The sequence below is a fragment of the Penicillium canariense genome (assembly GCF_028826845.1).
Source record: "Penicillium canariense strain IBT 26290 chromosome Unknown utg000003l_segment0_segment0, whole genome shotgun sequence".
NCBI classification, from domain to species: domain Eukaryota; kingdom Fungi; phylum Ascomycota; class Eurotiomycetes; order Eurotiales; family Aspergillaceae; genus Penicillium; species Penicillium canariense.
In genome coordinates, this window is record NW_026622730.1 from 2,133,655 (window position 1) to 2,149,886 (window position 16,232).

At 51.8% G+C, this 16,232-nt stretch overlaps 8 protein-coding genes across 8 annotated transcripts; 6 read left to right on the forward strand and 2 right to left on the reverse strand.

The window, feature by feature from the left end:
- Positions 1-842: 842 nt before the first annotated feature.
- N7482_005604 (uncharacterized protein) lies at positions 843-1,243 on the forward strand (the record flags this gene model as incomplete). The annotated part of the gene is made up of 2 exons (XM_056687729.1): positions 843-1,077; positions 1,131-1,243. 2 exons carry the CDS (start codon positions 843-845, stop codon positions 1,241-1,243), a joined length of 348 nt encoding a protein of 115 aa, XP_056543284.1.
- Positions 1,244-1,520: 277 nt separating this feature from the next.
- N7482_005605 (Intradiol ring-cleavage dioxygenase) lies at positions 1,521-1,769 on the reverse strand (the record flags this gene model as incomplete). The annotated part of the gene is made up of 1 exon (XM_056687730.1): positions 1,521-1,769. One exon carries the CDS (start codon positions 1,767-1,769, stop codon positions 1,521-1,523), a length of 249 nt encoding a protein of 82 aa, XP_056543285.1.
- A 536-nt stretch (positions 1,770-2,305) lies between these two features.
- N7482_005606 (C6 transcription factor) lies at positions 2,306-4,171 on the forward strand (the record flags this gene model as incomplete). Its single annotated transcript, XM_056687731.1, has 4 exons — positions 2,306-2,418; positions 2,485-3,100; positions 3,201-3,886; positions 3,958-4,171. The coding sequence occupies 4 exons, from the start codon at positions 2,306-2,308 to the stop codon at positions 4,169-4,171; spliced, it is 1,629 nt and encodes a 542-aa protein (XP_056543286.1).
- An 884-nt stretch (positions 4,172-5,055) lies between these two features.
- On the forward strand, positions 5,056-7,532 carry N7482_005607 (putative succinyl-CoA synthetase subunit alpha; the record flags this gene model as incomplete). The annotated part of the gene is made up of 7 exons (XM_056687732.1): positions 5,056-5,209; positions 5,262-5,383; positions 5,452-5,595; positions 5,660-6,042; positions 6,093-6,303; positions 6,353-7,387; positions 7,446-7,532. 7 exons carry the CDS (start codon positions 5,056-5,058, stop codon positions 7,530-7,532), a joined length of 2,136 nt encoding a protein of 711 aa, XP_056543287.1.
- Positions 7,533-8,044: 512 nt separating this feature from the next.
- Positions 8,045-8,620, forward strand: N7482_005608 (uncharacterized protein; the record flags this gene model as incomplete). Its single annotated transcript, XM_056687733.1, has 1 exon — positions 8,045-8,620. The coding sequence occupies one exon, from the start codon at positions 8,045-8,047 to the stop codon at positions 8,618-8,620; it is 576 nt and encodes a 191-aa protein (XP_056543288.1).
- A 534-nt stretch (positions 8,621-9,154) lies between these two features.
- Positions 9,155-9,492, reverse strand: N7482_005609 (SUMO family protein SMT3; the record flags this gene model as incomplete). The annotated part of the gene is made up of 2 exons (XM_056687734.1): positions 9,155-9,211; positions 9,280-9,492. The coding sequence occupies 2 exons, from the start codon at positions 9,490-9,492 to the stop codon at positions 9,155-9,157; spliced, it is 270 nt and encodes an 89-aa protein (XP_056543289.1).
- A 428-nt stretch (positions 9,493-9,920) lies between these two features.
- On the forward strand, positions 9,921-10,373 carry N7482_005610 (uncharacterized protein; the record flags this gene model as incomplete). The annotated part of the gene is made up of 4 exons (XM_056687735.1): positions 9,921-9,923; positions 9,992-10,042; positions 10,116-10,128; positions 10,189-10,373. The coding sequence occupies 4 exons, from the start codon at positions 9,921-9,923 to the stop codon at positions 10,371-10,373; spliced, it is 252 nt and encodes an 83-aa protein (XP_056543290.1).
- Positions 10,374-10,836: 463 nt separating this feature from the next.
- Positions 10,837-14,269, forward strand: N7482_005611 (nucleoporin Nup84/Nup107 family protein; the record flags this gene model as incomplete). The annotated part of the gene is made up of 6 exons (XM_056687736.1): positions 10,837-10,893; positions 10,949-11,189; positions 11,257-13,296; positions 13,353-13,668; positions 13,725-13,849; positions 13,920-14,269. The coding sequence occupies 6 exons, from the start codon at positions 10,837-10,839 to the stop codon at positions 14,267-14,269; spliced, it is 3,129 nt and encodes a 1,042-aa protein (XP_056543291.1).
- Positions 14,270-16,232: the final 1,963 nt, after the last annotated feature.

Consider the following 16,232-nt stretch of genomic DNA (forward strand, 5'->3'; position numbering starts at 1 on the left):
TCCGGGCGATCCGAGTGGGCTTTAGCATGGCTTCTTTGTTCGACTACGCATCCGTGGAGTTCTGGGCAGAGAGAGACATGCAGAACAGCTGGTGAGATCTTCCGCCCACCCGCAGCCAGGTCGCCTTATAAAAAGAAACATGACGTAGTATTTCTATCATGCTTCCCGTGTACGCCACAGTTCTGTGGCTTGATGCGGCTGATTTGGTAGATCATTGTGTTGAAAAGGTTGATGTTACATCTGCAGTATTCAGTCGACTGGGCACATGATACTTTATCTGCTCTTTCATTAAGATATACGGGGTGTCAGAAGGAGCGACCATGGTGTGTAGCTAACGTAAAGGATGCAGGGATAAAAATAGATCTGGTTGTATACCATCTTTCAGTCAACCAAGAAAGCTAGACATGGTATGAGTGCTTGGCTTTGAATCGTAAAAGATCCTAGGTACTATGAGCCTAATTAGCTACTTATTCTCGAGAATCATGGTGTATACCTAATAGTATTTACTCGAGTAGGTGGTGGTATACCAAGACTGTGACATGTTGACAACCCGCTAAGACAAGGCTGAGGGTATCAGGCAGACACCACGCAACATCACGCCTGACGGCTACGAAGAACTTCCAGCGTGTCAGACTTTAATTCAGATTACGTACAATGTCTTTGCCCGACATGCATGTATCAGGTTCATTGGTCGGTGAAAGTCTCGAAATAGAAGACAGTCACAGGACCAACGCTAACTATTTAAGAGCTACCGATAATCCTCGACGCAAAGGATTTGCAATCGTTAATATCAAAATCCCATCACTATCAAACCATTTTTCTAAAGATCCATCACCGCCAACATGCACTTCGTGACCATTGCTGCCTCTGCCGTCGCCCTTGCGGGCGCTGCTTCTGCGGCTGCCGTGCCTACTCACCGATACGCCCAGCTCCGCCTTTGGGGCGGACAGGAGTGTGCAACACTCAACCTTGGCGAAGAGGGCATTTATGGTGACCAGCTCGCCATGTGCAACCCCCTGGATGTATATGATACTGTTCGATCCGTGAGGTTGGAGGCTGCTGATGCTGGGTGTACCTGTAAGGCCTTTGACTGGGGAATGTTTTCATCACGGTGTTTAATGAATTCTTAGTGTACATCTACAGCGACCTGCAGTGCCACCTTGGCAAGCATGAAGTTCCCGTTACGGCTTGTTTGAGCGGAGACAAGGAGTACCGCAGCTATGAGCTGTTCTGTGACGTTTAAGCGGGAGGTCAGTTCTTGAAAGATCTAGTTCTGACATGGTTGTTGAAACCCTGCGCAATGCTAGGCGATGAGGAGAAAGCCGATTGTAAGCAATTTGTTCGTACGTAGTCAGACTTGTGGATTAGACATACTAATGGCACTGGTCTCAAGTATATCCTATTTCCTAAAATGAAAGTATAGCCCTACATATCGATATAGGCACTAGTCTAAGTTATAGCTTATTTCCTAGAATGAAAGTATAACTCTATGTGGCATCAATTGTACCATGTAATCGAGATCATATTTGTTGACAGCCTCCTATCCGTGCAATATATCGACGAAGTGACACTCGCAGCACTGGATTAAGAGGACCCATAGCCAGGGTCGCCCATTCCACCATATCCATACCGAAGTAGTCCTTGACCTCGCCGTCATCTTCAGTCTGGTCGGTGGGCAGAAGGCTGTCATCTCTCTTGCTATCGACGCCGATCGCGATCCACGCAAGAATGCCGTCCGAGGTGTCTGTGCTAAGATGGACGTCCTCCATGTCGTGGCAACTTCGATTTCGATAATCATATCCTCGGAATTCTTTGTCAAATCCTTTCTTTTGTCTGCGGAGAGAGTATTCTGTTTGGTGGTGGCCTTTTCACTGCAAAGTATTGAGCTCAATCTAATCAACTAAGTTATTTAAAAGCCCTCTCCACTAACGTTAACGCCATCGTAGTTAGTCTTGGGCAGAGGCTGCCCGCTGACTTAATTGTGGAGAAGGGTCTACGAATAATAACGGTGATCCCGCAAGCATGCCTGTAGTCGAACCCCACCTAATTTCTTCAACCCCGACTCCCGACGTTTTAACGTACCGGTGAATTGCAATTGACGCCATACATGGCTGTCGGGGCAGATGCGACCGATTACTCAGCAGTAGGGGGCAGTCGTCTTCCAGGAGCGAAGGCACTCGCCGAACACCAAATTGATGAAAATCGCCCACATGAGTGGTACAGATAGCGCGAAAAGCGCCTGCAACCTTTGCCGGCACCGGAAAGTAGGGTGCCACTTACTCCCCACTGAAATAGAAGATGGCTAATGCATGATCTGAAGATTCGCTGCGATAGGGCAAAGCCTGCCTGCGAAAATTGTCGCCTGGGTGGTGTGGTGTGTGTCTTTACTCCCTTACCACCGCGCAAAAGCCCCCGCGAGTAAGACTCCAAATGCTTTCGCCCTTCCCTGATACATCAATGACTAATCATGTAACTGTCCATCAGACAGCTTGAAGAGGCCCGAGCTCAAATAAAACATTTAGAAGAAACCCTGCGCGTGGAAAGAGCAAGCCAGAATCGCTCTCAATCTTCTGCTCTTGCGCCTACTATCAGTCTGTTCGATCCATGCGGGTTTGAGACCACCCTAGCAGCCTTTCGATGGCATCTTCAATTCTGCACTCCGGGAGTTGATCCCAATACGCAGCTAGATTCCCTTTTTGATTTTGAAGCTTTTTCTCACGGGCTGAAGCAGTCGCTTGACTTGCCACATTCCATCCCGACCAAGGTGATCACACCAAAATGGCCCTCTCATCTTATGATGCAACAATCACTTGAATACTACGAGAACAATAGGCTCTATGCGATTTTTCCGATGGTGGACTCCGTGGCTTTGAGACGCCTTCTCGAAGCCAATGACCAGGGCTCTCGCCAAGGGACGATCAATGCTGCCGACCGTGCCTGTCTGACCGCGCTCACAGCTTTCATCACTCGACTGCGTCGTCATGAACCTGCCTTTGCCGAGGCTGATTCGAATGCCTACATGCAGGCTGTACTTTCATCGCTGCCCCAACTTGTCATGGAACATACCAATATCCGGGTTTTAGAAGCTCTGCTTCTGCTTGTAAGTCGTCCACGCCAGTAACAGCCACCATACTCCGTCCACTCTCTAACAATCTTAGGGGGCTGATTTAGCCCCTCAAGGCCAACCACAAACGGCGTAGCTTTTGATTTCCCTGGCAGTGCGAATTCTCTATAACCTGGGAGGCAACATACATAAGGCAGCTTCCCAAGACCCTGACCAGATCCGGGTTCACCAGCACCTACGTGCTCTGTTCTGGGTCTGCTACTCTATTGACAAGGAAATGTCTCTTCGAAGATGCCAACCACCGATCATCAATGACGCCGATTGTGATCTAGATCTTCCGGCTACCTATGTTTCCGTGTCCTCCGATCACCAATTCTTCCAATTCCAATTGTCCTTACAAGAGCTTCTTTACCCGACGGATCTTCGTCTCGCCGTGCTGAAGTCCAAAATTTACCGTCTGCTCTACTCTCCTTCCAGTCTGAAGCAGCCTGAAGGCACACGCCTGCAGCTCATTCGCGAATTAGATGAGGAATTGAGCGACTTGAAATCTCGCTTCCCAGCCGTCTGCCAGCCGGATATATACACCCAAGGAGACATGCCGGATTCCCTGCTTCATGATCTCAGTCTGCGAGGTGTAAACACACACCTAGAATACTACCATTGCTTGGCCAAAATCCACGGGGCAAGTATTAGTGGGGAGATTTCGACGACGGAGAGCCTGTCACCACCGTCATCCAGTATGGAACTTTGCTACCAGGCTGCACGATCGACACTTTTATATATCAGTCGAATGCGTCGCCATATTTTCCAAGAAACATTCTGGTTTGTCCCTCAGTTGAATGGACTATTGAGCCCACTTGGCTGACCTACCTTTTTGCTATCTTCGTTAACAGGATCTACGCTCAGTTTATCCTGACGGCGGTTTTTGCTCTATACCAGCGCATCATAACCAATCCGCCCGAGTATCACTTTCACGAGGATCTTCGACTCTTGGAGAACACCCACGAAATATTCCTCGACCTCAAAATAAAGGATGAACAGGGTGCCTTTCCGCCGTTTGTAGTCACCGAGGCTCTCATCCGAAGCTTGATATATGCGGTCAAGTAGCCCTTGGGGGTATGAACCTCGTTCCCAGCTCTCCCTTCAAAATGATACCCCGTGTCTTAAGAGGTCAAATTCCTATATGACAGATAGAAGGTTTCCGCGACATTTAGAGATCTATGCCATCGACCTAAAGTGTAGAAGTGAGCTGAGTCACAGAAACAGTAAAGGCTATCGAAATAAACGATAATGACACCGCAATAACAACGAAAGCCAGGATATAAACATAATCAGGTGCAGGTCGAGATCATATAGGTACCCGATTTATAACCAGAATTCACCAACATCAGCAGCACACAGCAGGTGATAGAGTTGGGAGGCTTCGAGGCTCTCTTCCGATGGGCAATGCAGGAGACTAACCGGTTTGCCTCCAATTCACTGTCAATGTGGGAATGTCTCCTATATTGAAAAGGTGAGGTTACTGAATTGGCTCATGGGAAGGTTGATATTCCATCTGAAGATTGCGATCTGGGATACGAAATATTAGGGACTGCGACTAGAAGGGAGCACGAGCGGGTCACGTACTGCCTCAGTTTAGCGCCCCTGAGCACTTGCTACAAACTGAAGTATTTATTCCACCCTGATGTCATCTTCAGTGGAGTTGTGGCTTTTGTCCAATTCAATGTATGCAGGCATGTGTTGATGTCTGATTTGTCAGGCTCGATTGACTCCAACGCCTCGGGAATTGACAGTGTGGGGAAGCTCCGAGACCGGATAGCCGACTTGGAGCAAGTAGCCTTCTCAGCAGCCTACGGACCCTGCTAGTGTCGACTAACGTCACAACTTCGCCATAGGGCGCATATAAATCCTCCGGCGAGCAATTGGTTTATCAAACTGTGTAGCCAACTGCGTCTAGCCTGCCCGAATTGTCGCCCCGTCCGGGTCTCTCCATGGCTCTGCACTCTCTGCCAAGACGCGCGCCCCAGATGGGCGTGCGCTGGACCCGGAGATTCTCGACCTCCCCACGAAATGCCAGCTATGCGGATACTCTGCCTAATTTGAAGATTGGTGCTCATACCCGGGTTTTGTTCCAAGGGTTTACAGGTATGCTAGCCTAGGAACGTGCAATTCGAGTACTTGCTAAGCTTCTCCGCAGGAAGACAGGCGACCGCCAATGTGAAGGAATCGCTCGAATGGGGCACCAAAATTGTGGGCGGAGTCAAGCCCGGCGTTGAGGGAGAGCATCTGGGACTCCCGGTGTTTCCTTCTGTCAAAGTGGTACGCGAAAGAACAACCCGACTGTCGGCACTTGTTCACAAACTGATACGCAATTGGCACATGTCTAGGCACAGGAAAGAGCAAAGCCTGATGCTTCTGCCATCTACGTGCCGGGAAATCAGACCGCACAGGCCATTGAAGAGGCCATCGAGGCGGAGATTCCGCTCGTGGTGGCCGTAGCTGAACACGTCCCCATCCATGACATTCTCAGGGTAAGCAGACATATTCCTGCCTTGTGTTCGCTGCCGAGATTCTAGATTCTAACCGTCTGTTCAGGTCCACTCCATGCTCCAGACTCAATCAAAGACTCGCCTTGTGGGTGCAAACTGCCCGGGCATAATCTCCGCCATTGGCAAGTGTCGCATTGGCTTCCAACCCTTGCCTTGCTTTGCGCCCGGTAACGTCGGCATTATTGCCAAGTCAGGCACTCTGAGCTACGAAACCGTAGCGTCGACAACTCGAGCTGGACTTGGCCAGAGTCTGTGCATCAGTATGGGTGGCGATGTGCTGGCCGGCACCAATTTTGTTGACGCGCTAAAGATCTTTGAGCACGACTCCGATACCCAAGGTATCATTCTGGTCGGCGAGATTGGGGGGACCGCGGAATTGGACGCCGCAGAGTGGATTAGAGATTACCGACAGAGAAGTGCTGATCCCAAGTATGCCATCCTCCTGCTACAAGGTGAAAGTTTTACTGACTATTAGACAGGCCCATCATGGCTCTTGTGGGTGGCTTGGAGGCGCCTGCAGGACGAATTATGGGACATGCTGGGGCCTGGGCTGCTCCCGGTGAACCTGACGCTCAAACCAAATACCAAGCTCTGGAACGGGCCGGAGCTGTCATGGTCAACCATCCAGAGAAGTTTGGCGAGGGAATGAAGACCTTGTTGGGCAACAGAGCCTCTCGGCCAGGTACAAATGTCAGTGTGGACAGATTCAGCTAAATGAAGCTCGACTGACATCACGCAGTCTATCTCAAACGGAGGCTCACAAAGGCGCGGGTTCCATACCTCGAGGCGTGTTACTCCGGTCTCACGACCGCTTGCCCAACAGAAGCGTGACCTCTACATCAAGCAGTTCCAGGCATTCGATATCTTGAAGCAAAAGTCGATTTCCATCAACGAAGCTGCTTCTAGCTTTGACGGTTCCATTTCCATCTCTGTGGATAGGACAGCTCTGTCCCCTTGCATCGTTGCATCTCCGGGGAATAAGGTTGACCCAGCCCAATCTCGCAGATTCCCCTTCAGCTACACCCTAGCCAATTTCGAAAATAGCTCTATCATTCCCGAAGTGGCATCGCACTTGGGTCTTCCTCCTTCGGCCCAGAGCAAGCTGGCTGGCCTAGTCCAAGCTTTGTGGGAATTATTCAAGGAGAAGGAGGCCTTTGTTCTGGAAACACGCATTGGAAGTTTCACTGATGGCTCCTTGGAAGTCCGCGGTGCCCGATTTGGATTTGATGATGCAGCATACCGTAGCTCCGGACGCCAAGAAGACATCCACAGCCTGCGGAACAAGGCAGATGAGATGCCAGAGGAAGTCGAGGCAGAGAAGGACGGAATTGTCTACGTCAAGTACGGTCCCCCTACCCACATCATTTCGATCGTGCTAACAGTCATAGACTACAAGGCGAAGGCAGCATCGGCACACTGGGTATGCATCTTTTACATTCAATTTCGAAGTCCAGACAGTCAGCCTCTGACCCTTTCAATAGTTAACGGCGCCGGTCTTGCCATGAACACAGTAGATGCTCTCACAATTCACGGGGGCCACTGCGCCAACTTCCTCGATACAGGCGGTAAAGCCACCTCGGAGACCGTCAAATCGTCTTTCCGGATCATTTGTTCCGACAAGCGCGTCAAGACCATCTTTGTCAATATATTTGGCGGCTTAACACGCTGTGACATGATCGCGGAGGGCATCATCATGGCTTTCCGCGACCTGGATATGAAGGTGCCCGTTGTGGTGCGGCTACGTGGGACTAACGAGGAGCTCGGTCAAAAAATGGTCAGTTGGTGTGTGTTTGAATATGCTTGGAGTAAGCTAACGTGAGTTGATCTGGTAGATTGCCGAGAGCGGTCTTCCTCTGCACGCATTTGATAGCTTTGAGGGGGCAGCTAAAAAGACCATTTGCTTGACTAGATCTTCATAGAACAATTCCATAGAGGAAGCATAGCATGTATATATTCTCAAACGAATACCTAGTGGGTCAAGTTCAAGAATTTTGGCAATCTACCCTAGGAAAATCCCAGAATGATATTTTTTAGGTTTTCGACGCAAATTCCGCATCATTCCCCACAAACACACTTTTGTAGCTTGGATTTACTCACCGTCGATCATTCCCATGCATCAAAATCTTGATTTGACAATCTCAACCCAAACTCTGCAGATTGCATGACTGGTGGCATGTGAGGGTGCAACCCCGACCGAGGCCACACTTCCTGGCTTGGTCTAGCCCCGTCGGCTTCTCCACGATCGACCAGGGAAACGCTAGCTCTGACGCCATTACCTGCGATCTTCTTATTTTAGACTCACACCTCCGCAAAGTCTCATATAACGAACACATTTGACACTCTCTTCCCAAATACCAACCATACCACCCGAGATCCTCCCCGGGTCTCCCTTGATGCTCAACAACCCGGCCACCGCCCCCCCTCACCTGCCATGTCTGATCCGCGCGACGAGCTACAATCCGCACTCCATGATCTGGCCATTGGCGAGAAAGGACCAAGGCAGGATGTGTCGCGACCATACCTGAACAAGGCTGCCATGCCGACATCTATCCCATCCACATCGAAGCCGAAAAAGACCGCCGCCACACCCGTCGCGGACTCTTGGGAAGACGAGGTCGACCTGTCCTCAGGCGACGAGCCCACCCCAAACGCCGACGAGGCGTCCTCCGCTGTGCTCTCGCCTACAATCAGCGGAGAGGGCCCGCTGGATCCTCCGCCCACGCCTATCTCGCCGCAGAACTCGGATCCGTGGATTGCTGCAAGGTCTGCATCCCCCGCTGCGGGGCAGAACAGTCCGGCCCGTCGGCCTGAGAAGCAGACTGCTGTGGCAGGCCGACTGATCGCCGGTGCGCTCGGGATTCGGGCGCCGAAGCGCACTGAGGAGCAGCGCGCTTATGACCGGTCTGTGAAGGAGCAGGAGATCAGGCGCCGGAATCGGGAGCGCGAAGAGCAGGCGAAGGCGAAGGAGGAGGAAGAGCGGGTCAAGGCTTCGGTTTGGACTGATTAGCACTTCTTCCTCTCGGCTTCTTCCATTCGCTGCTATCTTGGGGGTTTGGAGTTCTTTATATATATTCACCTGTATATATGTGTGTCGTTTCTACGTGGCGCTTTTGCTGGTTGTCTGGGTGACTTGGTGGCTTGGTGAGGTCCTACCCATGGGTGGCATGGCTTGGTCAAGAGTTGATAGACCTAGTTATTGGGTGCTGGGTCCTGCCGGTTTCGGTGTATGCTGTTGTAATATGGGATTGACTGAATTATACTTGTCGTTGCGGGTGCAGTGGCACTTTCCTGTTGAGCGACTTGCTCTTTACCATTTAACTTCAATATTTCGTAGAACTGTGGGTAGGTATGTATGTATGTAGGAAACCATGATCAAATGGTGATTTCTGTAAATTCGTTGACTCATTAACAAAACAGTGCAAACTCCTCGCGATGAACCATCAACATCGCCACTCGTTTTCATCACGTTGCATCTATCCGTCGGTCCATCGCGCAATGCAACTCCAGACACGTAAGATGGTGAGAGAAGTAATGCTCCTTTCTAGCCACCAATTTGTTCCTGGTGGACTTCAAGTGTGTCCCCGTCGGCCATATCGAGCTGGAATGATGAGATTGTGGGTCAGTCTTCAGACACCTTTATTGAAGGATATGAAGGCAGGGACATACGGTATCAGGGGTATCTTCGGGGCGCACACGGGTGCCGTCAAAAAGAAAACGGACGGTAGTGGGCTGCTTTCCCTGCCGCTCACAGAAGGCATCCATGAGTTTCTTAAGTTGGGTAGAACGCTTGATCTTGAAGAAGACCTCGTTATTGTTGTCGGTGACCTTGATATTGAGGTGCTCCGTAGGGGCAGCACCGGCCTCCTGTTCGGCAGACATAATGGATAATCGTTGTAAGACTGTGCTGGAGTCAGAGGGCTGTTTGCGCGTGGAGCAATGACGGGAACGCGGGGCTCTCACGTAGTCGAGGAAGATAGTCAAATCAAGATGAAGTCAACTTTGGCAAATTTGATCAGTGATACGAAATAGAACCTGGCGCAACGAGAATGACTCACCCGAACGAAGCGATGGCAAGTTAGTGGTGCCGAAGGTGAAGTGGGAGGAAGAGAGATATCAACGGCAGAATGGCGACTCGCCCCACAAAAGACGGAGAATCTATTTTGCGGGCAAGCAACTGGCAAGCAAATCGGCGGGCGGACGGACAGGGCAGCTTAGCTAAGAACAACGCAAGAGTTGGGTGATTCCTTGGAAGCTGGCGCTTGTTCTACGAGCTTCTTCCTTTGATGCGTGTTTGCTTTGCCGGCATCATGGTATGAACCTTTGCAGGAAGTGAAATCAAACTGATGAGAGATTTCGGAAACTGACTTCTGTCTGGCAGGGAAATCTCAAGGAAGACCTATCTCACGACCCTCCCTGTCATCCGCGTGCCGTAGGTCTCTCATAACCTCCCATCGCCCTGCAGACTCCCGCCGTGGCTTGAAAGCTTGCTAATCAAAACCCAGTGCGCCATTCAAGGTAACCTACAATCATGATTCCACATTCACAATATCCCTATAGGTGACTCACCCATCCTAGATTGCTTAATCAAGAATTCCTATCAGGAGGAGAAATGCAAGGCACAGATTGACGCCCTCTACGAGTGCTGCAATGCCTTCTATCAGCAGCAAGGCGACCAGGCCTCGACCGTGAGCTGTCCTAAGGCGAATCTGCTGCGACTGAAGATGAGGCAGCAAGCCCAGGCAACGGAACACCAAAGCTAGATGGCGGTGGAAGGGTGCTCTCAAATCTTAGACGAATTACAGATCGCATATCGCAGATCACATGTTGCAATGGACCGTAATGGCATGTAACAGTCCCCCTATAGCTGAGCTCCCATCTGGAGGAAACCAGGCTAGTTAGAAGGACTGCTGGATTGCTCTAAGACAATCTTGAGCACGCTGAGAGGCCTCAAGGACCTGAACGACCATTGAAAACTTTCGTTCCGAGACTCTAATGACTGCCTATTAGACATTTTGTAGAGAAAAAAGAAAGAAGAGGAAGGGCGAAAATTGCTGGGCGATTAAATATGAAAAATCCCGTGCCGATGGCGCTAAACTGCTTTAGGCCAGGGCCTAACGCGCCCGAAACCAAAAGAGACAAACACGAATTCCCGTTCTCTTCCCCATCACAACCCCAAACATCTCCGTCCGGAAGCTTTTGAAGCTTGCAGAATTACCGCAAGCCATGGCTCCTCTCACTAGGTCTGCGGCGTCTGGCAGCACTGCGACGATGCGGACGCAGGTAAGCGCGCTCCTTATATCGCCGGGTACCATTACAGCTAATCAATTCCTGCTAGGCTCCGCCCAAGGAACCTGAAATCATCAGCATTGACGAGGACGACGAGGATGACCAGCCCATGGAGGACGATGAGTCCTATGAGCATGAGCAAGGGTTTGAAGATGAGGATGAGGCGATGGATGACGAAATGGGCAATGAGATGGACGGTGTCAATGGCAATGATTCGGAGAATGGCTCCGCGATTCCTATGCTGGAGCCCAATCTGAAATCCGTCATGGGCTTTACAAGCAGGGTGCAAGGTCGGTTTGGTTTCTATGGTGCTACCTATCTCTATGCGATCGCCATGGCTGATTGATTCATTCCCAGATTCCCCCAAGCTATTTACCGAGACAAGCACGGCCTCCAACGCCCACGAAATGCTGCGCCCCCTTCGCAGCACCGCCGATCGCGTCACGCGCCAGATCGAAGCCTTCGCCGAGAAGCTGGATCAGTTCAAGCGGAAGAACACCACCGACGAGTTCCAAAGCGTGCAGGCAGCCTACAAGCTCGTGGAGAGCTACCGGGATCTCGCACAGAACGCCATCAACGAGCTTAATAGACAACAAACCCTGAAGAAAGCTAAATCTGGTTTCCGGTCAAGTGCTGCCAACGATGACTCTAAGGCGAGCGCTGATGTGCGCCGCTTGCAGCTGCAGGTCGACACTTGGCGCCTGCTCCTCAACCTCATCAGCATTGACGACCCGGCCAGCCGCGCCAGCTTCAAGGAGGGGCAACAAGAGGCCTTCCAAAATCTTCACCGATATTCGACCGATCGTGAAATTTGGGAGGAGTTTTTGAATGCGGACCAGTACGCGCTCGAGTGTGTAGTCTCCATGCGATGGCTGGAGGAGACCGCCAAGGCAGGACCGCAGGACCTTGATAAGCTGATCAAAGACATGGAGGATCAGGCTGACAGAGGCCAGGGTCTGTGGGCGCATGGTTGGCTGTTCACCAAGGAGGCGATCAAGGGTCACAAGCGACTGCGCGTTTGGCCTCAACCTTTGGAACCGAATGATCCGGGCATCTCTCGCTCTCTGTTGAGCAACGACACACAGACCCCCTTGATTACACAGTTGGACCCCGATGCTCTTACGCGGCAAAAGCATAGCTTGCAGAAGCAGGACGCATTCTATGAGCGCGCTACGTGGATGGCCTGCTGGAAGATGCTCCGCCAAGGCGAAAACTGGACCACGATTCGCGAATGGGCCCAGAGTCGCCTCGAGAATTGGAGAGCCGTTAGTCTGTGTGGTTCCAGCGTGGATGCGCCTACTGCCAACACACGGACACCGGCCGATGATGGCTTGACCCGCCTGATGAACAGTCGCGCCCAGGATTCGTGGCGTGCTGCTTGCCACGCGTTGAGCAAAGATCCAAACACAAATGACTTTGAGAAAGCAGTTTATGCGCTTCTCTGCGGCGAAACCGACCCAGCGGCGAAGATTTGCAAGACCTGGGACGACTATCTCTACGTGTACTTCAACCGCATCGTTCTCTCGCGATACCAGGGATTCTGCAAGCAGTTCCAGCGCAAGCTAAGCCATTCTCCGAATACCCCGGTTGCGTTCAAGCCGGAGCCTGCCGGACATGCGGATTTGCAAAAGTTTTTCCAGTATTTGCGCGGTAACGAACAAGTGAACGCCGAGGCACGCGAGCCGTTCCGCAACATTCAAGCTGCTATCCTGAGCAAGAGCTACGATACCTTCTTCCACCAGCTTTCCCAAGCAGTCTCCCAGGTCGGTATCAAGAGGCTTGGAAAATCCTCTTTCATTCCGGAAGTGGCGGCTTCTCGTGTGGAGGAGCCATTGATCATCACTGCTGAAGACCATGAGGCCTTGCAGATGGCGACTCACATTTACGTGATCGTCAACTCGATCGGATATGCACGCGCGGATAGTCACTTCCAGGAGGCAGCTTCTGTCGTTGTAGTTGGTTACATTGCGGATCTGCAGGATAAGGGCTTGTCTGACCTGATCCCGTCGTATGCTGCTCTTCTACCCACCGAGATGTGCCACACTGTCCTATCGAAGATCCTGGTTGATATCATTGACCTCAAGGACCGAAAGCACCAGATTCGTGCCACGCAGAAGCATGGCATTGACATCAACGCTGTCCTCGACGCCCAGTGGTCCTGGCTCAGCGCCGGTGTTTCCTCAATTGAGCACTCGGCAGGTCTAACTGGATACTCCCGGGTGAGAAGGCTAGCGGATGGTACTCGTGTCTTAATGCCGCCCAAAAAGGACCTGATTGGGACGACTGTTGCGGACGAGGATGAGAAGATGATTCGCAGTCTAGAGTGGCTCCGCTGCGCGGGTGGCCAGTGGTCTAAGATTTGCAACCGTGGAGCCTGGTTGTACCGCAAATTCTTTGGTATGTCGGATATCGCTGATCTTGTGTTTTTATTACAATAACTAACCTACGTTCAGTCACTGGTAAGCTTGCCGCCGCCCGCGAGCTAGGGCATCGCATGCGCATGTCGGAGGTTTCCCACGAAACATTCAATGTGGATGTCTTTGAATTCCCTGATTTGGCTCCATCCCTGGTGGAGGACACCCCCTTGAGCCCGAGCAAGTCCAAGCGGAGCCACGCCCACCGGCGGAGCCTGTCTGGCAGCAATGGCACTATCACCAGTGCTCACCATTCTGCGTATCAACAAGCTGTTCGGATGTGGAATCTCGAAACATTGGCCCTCGGCTTTGATGCCCTTGAGCAGTTCGCCATTGTGTACGATCAGACGTCGAAGTAAGTTTTCTTGTACCTGGTCTCCTTGGCTCAAAATCTAACCCAGTTGAACCCAGGATCAAACGCCGGCGCGACTCTGGCACTGTCCGGGACTTCCTTGCCGAACTTGAGGCCCTCCTGCAGGAAATCGAAGACAGCGTGGGACTGATCGTTGATGAGTGGCTTGTCAAATCGGAGCATGGTAAGCTATGTCAATCTTCATCCTGTGTTTTCTTAACTCTCGAAGACCTCCATATTAATTGTGGCCACAGCGGATGAAGAACGAGACTACGAGCACATTCGCCGGACCTATCTCCCTGAATTAATCCTCGACTACCACAACGCCTTGTACTACGCCAGCCATTCCCTCGACAAGCCCAATCTGCTCACGCAGTGTATGACCGTGTCCATCTGGGTGGCCAACACGGCCCACTTGGCACGCAGCTTCACCGAGGCGCAGCGCATGTCGGAGCTTGTGGACTGCCTCGCCTTGGCAAGCAAGGCGATGGTGCTAACCGATCCCAAGAATGACCGTACTTTCGACAACGGACAGACTTTGGGCATTTGGCGGGTCGACATTCCTGAGGATGATGAGGCTGCGCTTCTCCAGAATAGGAAATAGATGGGGATCGGGGGAGTGGGCGTGGCTGTGTAGTGTTATGGATGTACATTAGCATTGATGATGGGAAGGGGGCGGGTACGAACCCTTCAAGCGTACTCATACCTTAACTTCGGGACATGGATGGAGCGAGGTTTACGCCCATGGATGGGTAGATAGAGAAATGGTCTCTCCAATGGAATTGAAATGCACCGGATCCTGCCATTCTTTTTTGGGGGGTCTAAATTGTCAATTCTGTCGTTATCATGGCATCGCGCAGTTCATTTCTCGCTCCCTGGTCTCGTTATCAATCTCCACAGTAGCATATCATGTCGCCATATCATCCTTCCCGATTCGCCGCGAGTCCGTCCAATCCCCGACCAGCTCAAGCATACGGCTCCATCAGGTTATGCTCCACCGCAAGCTTGAATGCTTATCTTTCGGGAGAGGGGGAAATGGAGTACAAGTGAGGCAGTGCAAGTACAATGCAATGCAGAGCTCGAACTCGGGACGGAGTCCGGAGTTTGTCCATTCCCTCGTTCCTCAAATCTTCTTCCGTCTTCGGGTCGACCTACCGAACGGAGATCGTCGCCAGCTGCAAGAGCGGTCCCACCGCAGTAATTTCTGCGACACTACCACAAGTCCCGGTGCCGAATAATGGCGTCCGTAACGCTGTGTGGGGAACGGCAGTGTCAGTCAGGAGGATCGGGATAGGTGCTGCTGGGGACCGGGTAGTTTAGGATAGAAGCTAGTAGGGCTTGTGCCGAGGCAGGCACTGCTGTGAAGCCATAGGTAGTGAGCCGGTTGGCCTTGTTGGTGATCGTCAGGGTCTGCTTGGGGTGGGAATAGGGATGCTGAGGGCGATGGGAGGGATGATGCAGGTTGGGGGAGGACAGTGAGGGGGATGAGCTGCTTTTTTTTTGGGCAAATCGGTCTTATACTGCAGATATCAACGGACGTTTATGTTCAATGGTCGAGGATGCTACGTTGGGAACAACATCCTGGTGAAGCTTAAATAGTATTGCCGCAGCTTCAGAGCTTCGCCTGCAGAAATTGGCAGAGATTCGTTCCGAGGCCTCTGAATATCTATTGCTTATTTTCTTATTACCATCTCACCCCAGCTCGGGTGTACCGCGGATGGTAGATTGGGAAGTCTATACTTCGAAGACGGCGACCAGCAGGGCTTCAAGACAGGGCCAGGATCAGCTATTGAAATGGCAATGGGAGTCCGTGGTATAGTGTCTTTCCTCTTCACGGTCGAAAAGTATACATGGATGGGCTACGTACTCGCGTATACTCCGCCTTCCCTTCCAAAAAAGAACATTCCAGACAAGCAGATACTTCGGAGCAGAATATATACAACTGCTAGCCTCGGACCAGGGCGTTGGGCCTCAAGTTGAATTGGGTATGGGATCCCGCGAATCAGGCTGGGCGGGTTCGAAAAAGGGCGTCAGACGTCGGCACTTGCCTCTCAGGGGGTTTATTGATTGGATTGATTAGGTGCATATAACCCTCCCTGCCTCGGGTTTAGTGGACGGCTGTGGAGAGTGCGTTGTATTGGAGACGTCATCTCCAAAGGGCCTGGCCCAGGAGAAGCTACACCGTCCTCCGTACGGATTCGTCAATCAGGGTTAGTCCTAGGCCGGAGGAGGACTGCGCCGTTCTCCGTCCTCCGGACTATTACACGTTAATGATGAGCTGGATCCCCCCATTTGCTGAGGCCCCCTGTTATTCGCCAAGTCGCGTCCTTTTTGCCCCCAGAGCCCCGGGCGCGGGTCTTGGCAATGAGGCAGTGCAAAAGGAGAGCTGTTCCCGGTGGGTAGCCGGGGAAGTCTTAACCATGTCACACGCCGGGAGGACCAGTAGGGGGCTATGGCGCGAGGCATGGCTGGGAAGGGGTTTGCTTGGGGCGTATGTAGGAAGTAGTTGTAGTCGTGTACGGTGTAGAGTGCGACTCGTGGTTGACGAGGGGACCGACCAGCGCAGA